This window comes from Mustela erminea, chromosome X (genome assembly GCF_009829155.1).
Source record: "Mustela erminea isolate mMusErm1 chromosome X, mMusErm1.Pri, whole genome shotgun sequence".
NCBI classification, from domain to species: domain Eukaryota; kingdom Metazoa; phylum Chordata; class Mammalia; order Carnivora; family Mustelidae; genus Mustela; species Mustela erminea.
The window spans coordinates 127,588,645-127,598,124 of record NC_045635.1 but is presented as its reverse complement, the minus strand read 5'-3'; the positions used below and the strand labels follow the sequence as shown (position 1 = coordinate 127,598,124).

Here is a 9,480-nt window from a genome sequence, read left to right as displayed (position 1 = left end):
CTCCCAGCTGCTCTTCCACCCAAACCATTCCTTTAACTCATTTCTCCCCCACCAAAACCTAGACCTTGCTTACTTACAGCTGTCCAAATTACACCCAAGACAACCAAACTAAAATGTCTTTTTAATGCAGTGGGTCCTGGATTTCCATGGTCAGGAACAAGAGTGTCAGTCTAGAGTCTTCTGGGCTCCACTTCAAAGGAATATCACTGTATTCAAATGATGGATATAAAATACCTACTCTGTGCACTGTGTTGAACTGCACTGGGACGAGCGTACAGGACACCTTCCTTTCCTGCCCCAGGAGGAAATTTCTCTCTGGTTTGTCCATGATCCCAAAGGAACTTCTCAGAGCAATTATCCATTTCAGACTTTGCTCCCACCCCTAAGGCACCCTGTCTCCAAGTAGGGCCACTGTCATCCCCCTTCCCCCGGTTTACAGTGATCAGCTGCACAGAAGGAATCATAATGAGCAGACATCTTGAGCCACCAGGCCAGGGGCATTTCCACTGCAGTGCTCTTCCTGGGAGCAGCACCCCCACACCCTTCATCCCCCGGTTCTGTAGGTCTCAGGGCACCCCTCCCTACTTTCCTGCCATGAGTACAGCTGCTAGACAGTCACCTAAGTGTGGGAAGAGTCCTGCTTCTCCTAGTGTCCTCACTGCTCACCCACAGGGCCTTTCAGAGAGCAGAGCTCAGCCCATGTCTGGGAATCAGTGAGCCATAGAGCAGAGCTCCCTCTGTGCTGAGAGGATGTTTCTCCTCCTTGAAGAACCAAGTGAATGCAGGAGCAGACCTCTATGTTACTTTTGCAAAATGACAGTTGAGAAGGAATAAGAAGCAAAAATGAACAATCTTTTATTTCTGTATTTCCTGGCCCCATCACTTGATTCCTCCACTCTTTTGCCTTTCCAAAAAATTCCTAGGCCAATGCCTTGTAATTTCATTCCAGAACCCAAACAAGGAGGGAAGATCTTTTTGCAAAATGACAGACAAGAAGGAAGAAGAAACAAAAACGAACAATCTTTTATTTCCCTATTTCCTGACCCTGTCAATAGACTACTCTGTTCTTTCGCCTTTCCAACAAATTCTTATGCCAATGCCCTGTAATTTCCATTCTAGAACCCAAACAAGGAGAGAAGGTCTCCCAGCTTATTTCCAGGACATAACAAAACTCTTAAATCTTGAACTGGGTAATTACAAATGTTGTGGGGTGGGTGTCACTTACTTAGCTGCTGAAGCTGGTTGAACCTTCCTTTCTAAGGAATAACATTTCAGAACTTCCTCAAGAAAACCAAGCTCGGGATGTGAAGTCACCGTAGAGGGCAGCCTCCAGAGAGGCTCCTCCCCCTCCTTTCTTCTCCGAACCCTCCCTGGCTCTGCCCTGCTTTGAATGTACAGGGTGCTCTCTCTCTACACACACACACACACACACACACAGGGAAGAACCATGAAACAATCTCACTTCATGCCCAGAACCCCGCAGAACAAGCTGCCAACCCTGCCAGAGCCGGGCCCGCACCACAGCCACCCCCAGGGCTCAGGCCCCCTCTTCTTCATCCCTCACAGCCTCTTCAGACGGGGCCATGAGGAAACCGGCAGCCCGCGATTGACCCGCAGCAAATACTCCAGCACCTGCAACCTGCTGGTTTCCACGTGGGCCCTGGGACCCCACAGGAACTCGTAGCGGGCAGGGTCACAGCCGGGCACCTGCCGGTACTCCAGGTACCCTTCCTGCACCCAGACGTTGGTCAGGAGCTCCCGGGGCTCCCCGTAGATGATGTGCTCCTCGCCGGCATACACCCCCATGACCCCCAGCGCTTCCCACACCACCTCCTCGGGGGCACGGTCGCCCTCCAGGAGGATCACCCCCAGGAGCACCACCAGGAGGCCGGTCTTGGGCGGGCCCTGCTCACCGCTCAGCATCGCATTGCAGGTGAGGCCCAGGACGGTGACCAGGACGTAGGAGTGCTCGCTGGGGTCCACTTCCTTCACGTCCACGCCGAAGACCAGCTGCATGCACTCGGACGCCTGGCCCAGGATCACTGGGAAGTAATCGTGGTAATCCTTGCTGACTATCTCCAGCATCTCCGCCTGGCTGGTTGGCTGCTTGGTGCGAAACTTAAGGAGCAGGAACTCCACCAGGTCAGCCACTTTCATGCGGAGTTTCTCCTGGAGAAAGGGCTGAGTGACTTCCAGCTCCTCCCAGGTGCTCAACCCCCCCTCATCTGAGCTGCTGGAGCCCTGGTAGGGCTGGTTCCCGGCAGTGGTTGCCATGGCAGTGGGGGAGAGGCAGGCGTGCTGAAGGCTCTGAGGACGACTCAGGGACCCAGCAGCAGACCTGTTGTCCACCGGAATCAGGAACAGGGCAGAGCGGGAGGAGGAAGGGGAAGAGGAGAAGGAAGTACTAGTATTAGAGGAGGAAGACGAAGAGGAGGAAGAGGAGGAGGAAGAGGAGGAAGGAGACTGGACCCCCTCCTCTTCAGCCCCAGACAGCTGTGTATTCACCAGGCCCTGGGCCTCTCCCGGGTCTTCCTCCAGCTTCCAGAGCTCACTCTTCTGACCCAGGGGCATGGCGTTCGTGTTGGGCTGAACCTGAAAAGAGATGTGGGATGGCCTCTCAGGGTGCAGCCCAGCCAACAGAGGCCTGGCATCCCAGAGCTGACAGTGGGCTGCGTCGGCTTGGATGCCAAGGGGTTCCCTCTGGGTTGGGATGGGCGAGCCCCTGGCTCCATGCTCGGAGCATGTACCTTACCTCAACAGCTGGCCCTCACCTTCTCCTCTTCTGCTCTGTGACCTCAGGGACTCTTGCCTCACACCGAGGACTCAACTCTTAGTTCTTGAAGCCCCTGGAGGAGAAAAGGAGGAGGAACCTCAGAGTGCAGACTGCGAGCATGGCCTTGGGCCCCCAGTGCACACGGGTCGGCTGGGTCGGACTCTGTGAGGTTGCTGCCAGGAAGGCTGGGTGGTCCCCTCCTTGGCCTCTCAGGGGACTGCTCTTTCCCTTGGTGGGGCCTGCCCCCCCACACCCTGCAGGCCTGAACCCAAAGGGACCCAGCAAGACCACACAGCCCTGAGACTCCACCAAAGGTAAGCAAGAGGGCCCACATCTAGCCACGCCTGCCAAGGTCTACAGGGCTCATCATGGATCTCCAAGGATGGCCAAGCTTGTGGTTCCATCTGTGCTGGGATAGGTATACCTCTCCGTCTATACCCTGACTCCACAAGCGACCGGGGAAAATTACTCTGTCGACCTGAGGACACCGTTCTGGTGCCGAGGCCTCATCTCTGGGAGAAACCAGAAGGAAAATTGAGGAGAGATCACTTGGCCCACCAATCCCCTGTCTCCCCATGGCTGACAGAAGTGTGAGGGCAGGCCTGGGCCTTAGGGATCCTGCTGTGGGAGGCATCTCACCTCCACCTCCTGCTAGGGCCAGGACCAGGGCCCCTGCCTCTTCCACTGACCACAGTCCAGACCCTCAGACACAGGCCCTCCCCTCCCAGAGTCCAGGGATCTGGGGACAAAGAGGGGTTCAGCCTGACAGACCCAGCCCGGGTTCTCAGGGCAGTCAGGTAGAGCTGGCCAGATTTCTGGGCCATCCCCTCCTCCTCCCAAGGGGTGGATTGGGAGCCCTCGCTCCTGCCTCGGGGGCCCCCACATTGACTCTTGCCAGGACCAGGGCCTCCTGTGTGTCTCCCAGGTGGGCTTCCTCAGATGACCCGACTCTGACCTCTCCCAGCATGGCCCTCGCCTCCCTGAGAGCTCCCAGAGGACGGTGAGGAGCCACCACGTCCATGTCCGAGGGTCCGTCCCCCACCGTCAGCTTCCAGCAAGATCCCAAAGGGCTGGCAGTGGGGACCGACCCCTCTGTCCTGGGATGGGGATGCCCTCGGGCTCCCGGGAGGCTAATCCTCTTTCTGGCCAGGGCCTGCCCTTCCACCCAGCCCCCAACCTGAGATAGAGGCCATGTGCCGCTCGGCCCGAGACCTCACTCCCCGAGGTCTCTCCATCTTCCAGCCCATGAGACAAGTGAGCATGCCTGCCACCTTGGGCCACCGCTGACCGATCCTCCCTGGGCTGCCAACAGGGCACGGCCGGACTCCGGGGCACTGGCTTCTTTGTTGAGAAGGGAGGACCGGGTACGGCCAGTCCTGCCCCAGGGTCCTCATCCTCTCTCCCAGAAGGACCTGAGACCCTCCTCCGCACCCCATGCTCCTCTCTCTCTCTCTCTCTCTCTCTCACACACACACACACACACACACACACACAAACACACGCACAAGACCTCCACACCCCAGGCCCTGTTCATTCTCACCACATCCCACAGTCTCTCACACCCAGATGTGGACATCAGGACAGGCATGGGCTCCTCCTACACGGGGGCCTCCTCTCCGAATTAAACATGCTGGGGACCAGGATGCCTCCGTCCTCCCTCTGGTCCTCACCTTCCACCACAGCAGGCCCACGGTCCGCCCGGGAGGTCTTGAAGCCCGATGCTTCCACCCAGACCCCCGTCTCTGGGAGACTTGGTGGGAATGCAGGGCTCGCCCGATGTGATCATCTGTCCCTGGGGCTCCTGGGACCAAATGTGGTCTCTGTCCCCGATCCTGCAGTCCTCCTTGTGGTCCTCGCCTTTCCCCCCAGCCACACACGCCCATCTCCCCCCTGTCGCGTTCTTGAGGCGGTGCTCCATCCTTGCGACCACCGGTCCTCAGAGGCCCTGAGTCTGAAGTGGCCACCCATGGCGTGGGATCGCCCACCCCAGGAGCCAACCGAGCCGCGGTCCAGCGGGCTCCCTGGGGACTCCCTCGGGTCTTCTCGCCTCGAGCCCTAGCGGGTTCCGGGCCTCTCCTGTCTGCTGTCCCGGGGCCGGTGCTCCCACACCAAGGCTATCGCTCCCCTGAGCCCACTGGCTCAAGCCTGTGACCACGATGTGCAGCGACAAAGCCCAAGACTTCCCAGGGCTGACCGCGGGGGCTGAGTTGGGGCGTCCAGGTCTCTCGGGCCTTCTTCCCCTTTCCAACGGGGCTCCCTGGTGCCTATGCCTTTGTGCGCTGTACTGCCCGTGGATCGACTCCTGGACACCAGCGCATCCAGCATCCGGGAGACCCAGCTGGGCAAGTGAGGTACACAAACACGCACATACGAACACAAATGAGGAGTCCGTGTCCTACACTAAGATGTCTAGGGGCTGCCTCTGGTTTGGGGTCCAGGGTCCCTCAGACCTCCCTCTGCATCCTCACCGTGAAGCCCAGCACGGTCTGGGCTGCCCTCTGCCCCTCTAGCATCAGCACCTTCTGCCAAGGTCCCCATGTCTGTGAGAGCCGGATGCGGAAGTTTGGACTTGCCACGTGCTCCCATCCCCCTCCCGGAAATTCCCTGTCTCTGGGCTAGAGTCCAGGGTCCCTCAGACCTCCCTCTGCATCCTCGCCATGAAGCCCAGCACGGCCTGGGCTGCCCACTGCCCCTCTGAGCATCAGGGCCTTCTGCCAAGGTCCCCAGTGTCTGTGAGAGCCGGATGCGGAAGTCCGGACTTGCCACGTGCTCCCATCCCCCTCCCGGAAATTCCCTGTCTCTGGGCTAGAGTCCAGGGTCCCTCAGTCCTCCCTCTGCATCCTCGCCGTGAAGCCCAGCACGGCCTGGGCTGCCCACTGCCCCTCTGAGCATCAGGGCCTTCTGCCAAGGTCCCCAGTGTCTGTGAGAGCTGGATGCAGAAGTCCGGACTCGCCACGTGCTCCCAACCCCCACCACAGACCTTCCACGACTGTGTCTGGGTTGGGGTCCTGGGTCCCTCAATCCTCCTACATCCTCACCATAAAACCCAGCAAGGCATTCTCCCACCCCCTGCCTCCCCTCTCGAGAAGCCCCACTCCCTCTGCCAAAGTGCACAATCACTAGAGAAAGCGCGACGCACCCGCCCCACCCCAGGGGCTACAAGTCCCCATCCCACGCAGGTCCATTTCTAGACTGGCCCTGGAGACCCAATTCTGTGAGGTCCTCTCTGCCCTGCCTTTGGTTTCGTACCTTGAATCACAGTCCCTTCTGAGCCCTCCCCTCTGAGGACCTGAGATCAGCACCTTACACCAGGCCCTTTGTCACTCAGAGACCCGGATGAGGAAGTACGGACTCGCCATGTGTTCCCACCCCCCACCACAGACCTTCCACGACTGTGTCTGGCCTGGGGTCCAGGGTCCCTCAATCCTCCTACATCCTCAACATAAAACCCAGCAAGGCATTCGCCCGCCCCTCTGCCCCCCTCAGGGAGGCCCTGCTCCTTCTGCCAAAGCCCCCAATCACTAGAGAAACCCCAATCGCCATTCCCACCCCAGGGGCTTTGAGTCCCCATCCCACGCAAGTGCATTTCTAGACTAGCCCTGGAGGCCCAGTTCTGTGAGGTCCCCTCTGTCCTGCCTCAGGGTTCATACCTTGAATGCCATTCCTGGATGAGCCCTCCCCTCTGACGACCTGAGCTCGGCTCCTTACACCAGGCGCTTTATCCCTGAGAGACCCGGATGCGGAAGTCCGGACTCGCCATGTGCACCTGCCGCCACGTGTTTCCCCACCCGAGGGAGGCCCTTTTCCTTCTGCCAAGGTCCCCAGTCACTAGAGAAAGAATGAGGCACGAGTCCACCCTAGGGGATAGGAGACCCCATCCTGCCAGGTGCCTTTCTAAACTGACCCTGGGGCCCAAATGCTCTGAGGTCCCCCCTGTCCTGCCTCAGGGTTCATACCGTGGCTCGCAATCGACCCTGAGATCCCCCCTTTGACGACCTGAGATCGGCTCCTTACACCAGGCGCTTTATCCCCGAGAGACCCGGATGCGGAAGTCCGGACTCGCCACGTGCTCCCATCCCCCACCACGGACCTCCCATGACTGACTCTGAGCTGGGGTCCAGGGTCCCTCAGTCCTCCCTCTGTACCCTCACCGTGAAGCCCCGCACTACCGGCGCCAGCCCCTCTGCCCGCCTGAGGGAGGCCCTGCTCCTTCCACCAAGGCTCCGAGTCTCTCCGGAAGCCCCGAGGCCCCAGTCAGGCCACCGGACCACTTGTCCCATCCCCCCCGGGGGGACTTCCTGGAATGACCTTGGAAGCCGACGTGGGAGAGGTCCCCTATGGCCTCCCTCAGGGTTCATACCTTGAATCACATTCACGCCTGAGCCCTCCCCTCTGAGGACCTGAGGTCGGCTCCTTACACCAGGCCCTTCGTCACTCAGAGACCCGGATGCGGAAGTCTGGACTCGCCACGTGCTCCCATCCCCCTCCACGGACCTTCCCTGCCTGACTCTGGGTTGCTCACCGTGAAGCCCAGCAGGACCTGCGCCCGCCCCTCTGCCCACCCGAGGGAGGCCCTTTTCCTTCTGCCAAGGTCCCCAGTACTAGAGAAAGCCTGAGGCGCGAGTCCCACGCTAGGGCATAGGAGACCCCATCCTGCCAGATGCCATTCTAAACTGACCCTGGGGCCCAAATGCTCTGAGGTCCCCCCTGTCCTGCCTCAGGGTTCATACCGTGGCTCGCAATCGCCCCTGAGATCTCCCCTTTGACGACCTGAGATGGGCTCCTTACACCAGGCGGTTTATCCCTGAGAGACCCGGATGCGGAAGTCCGGACTCGCCACGTGCTCCCATCCCCCACCACGGACCTTTCCTGACTGACTCTGAGCTGGGGTCCTGGGTCCCCCAGTCCTCCTCCTGCACCCTCACCATGAAGCCCAGCAGGGCCTGTGCCCGCCCCTCTGCCCCACTGAAGGAGGCCCCGCTCCTTCCACCAAGGCTCCCAGTGTCTCTGCAGACCAGGATGCGCCAGTGCGGTCACACGGACACGTGTCCCCATCCCTACTGGGGGACTCCCGGACTAGCCTTGGGAACCGACTTCAGAGAGGTCCCCCCTGGCCTCCCTCAGGGTTCATACCTTGAATCCCATTCGTGCCTGAGGCCTCCTGCTGACGACCTGAGATGGGCTCCTTACACCAGGCGCTTTATCCCTGAGAGACCCGGATGCGGAAGTCCGGACTCGCCACGGGCTCCCATCCCCCTCCAAGGACCTTCCCTGCCTGACTCTGGGCTGGGGTCCTGGATCCCTCAGTCCTCCCTCTGCATCCTCACCATGAAACAAAGCAGGACCTGTGCCCATCCCTCTCCCCACTGAGGGAGGCCCCGCTCCTTCTGCCAAGGTCCCCAGTGTCTCTGAGACCCAGATGCACCAGTCCCTTCCCAGGGGCTAGGAGTCCCCACCCGCTCAGGTGCCTTTCCAGACTGACACTACGGCCCGAATCCTGTGAGATCCCCTCTGTCCTGCCTCAGGGTTCATACCTTGAATCCCATTCGCGGCTGAGCCCTCCCTCTGACGACCTGAGGTGGGCTCCTTACACCAGGCGCTTTATCCCCGAGAGACCCGGATGCGGAAGTCCGGACTCACCACGTGCTCCCATCTCCCACCACGGACCTTCCCTGACTGACTCTGGGCTGGGGTCCTGGGTCCTTCAGTCCTCCCTCTGCACCCTCACCACGAAGCCCAGTATGACCTGCGCCCGCCCCTCTGCCCGCCTGAGGGAGGCCCTGCTCCTTCCACCAAGGCTCCGAGTCACTCCGGAGGCCCCGAGGCTTCAGTCAGGCCACCGGACCACTTGTCCCATCCCCCCCGGGGGTACTTCCCGGAATGGCCTTGGGAGCCGACGTCGGAGAGGTCCCCTCTGGCCTCCCTCAGGGTTCATACCTTGAATCCCATGCGCGCCTGAGCCCTCCCCTCTGAGGACCTGAGATCGGCTCCTTACACCAGGCGCTTTATCCCCGAGAGACCCGGATGCGGAAGTCCGGACTCGCCACGTGCTCCCAACCCCCTCCACGGACCTTCCCTGACTGACTCTGAGCTGGGGTCCAGGGTCCCTCAGTCCTCCCTCTGTACCCTCACCGTGAAGCCCCGCACTACCGGCGCCAGCCCCTCTGCCCGCCTGAGGGAGGCCCTGCTCCTTCCACCAAGGCTCCGAGTCTCTCCGGAGGCCCCGAGGCCCCAGTCAGGCCACCGGACCACTTGTCCCATCCCCCCCGGGGGGACTTCCTGGAATGACCTTGGAAGCCGACGTGGGAGAGGTCCCCTCTGGCCTCCCTCAGGGTTCATACCTTGAATCACACGCGCGCCTGAGCCCTCCCCTCTGAGGACCTGAGATCGGCTCCTTACACCAGGATCTTTATCCCCGAGAGACCCGGATGCGGAAGTCCGGACTCGCCACGTGTTCCCATCCCCCACCACGGACCTTCCCTGCCTGACTCTGGGTTGGGGCCAGCGTCCCTCAATCCTCCCTCTGCATGCTCACCAGGAAACAAAGCAGGACTTGTGCCCGCCCCTCTACCCCACTGAGGGAGTTCCTGCTCCTTCTGCTAAATCCCCCAGTGTCTCTGAGACCTGGATGCAACAGTCCAGCTGCAATGGTCACTGTCTCCATCCCGCCTGGCAAACTTCTCCGACTGGCCTTGGGACCCGACATC

The 9,480-nt window shown here is 60.5% G+C and overlaps 1 protein-coding gene across 1 annotated transcript; it reads right to left on the bottom strand.

The window, feature by feature from the left end:
• Nucleotides 1-875: 875 nt before the first annotated feature.
• On the bottom strand, nucleotides 876-8,797 carry LOC116582939 (melanoma-associated antigen 8-like). The gene is given in 4 exon segments (XM_032330810.1): nucleotides 876-1,608; nucleotides 1,611-2,592; nucleotides 2,753-2,846; nucleotides 8,711-8,797. Coding segments are annotated over 2 exon segments (1,032 nt in total). The 5' UTR covers nucleotides 2,572-2,592; nucleotides 2,753-2,846; nucleotides 8,711-8,797; the 3' UTR covers nucleotides 876-1,537.
• Nucleotides 8,798-9,480: the final 683 nt, after the last annotated feature.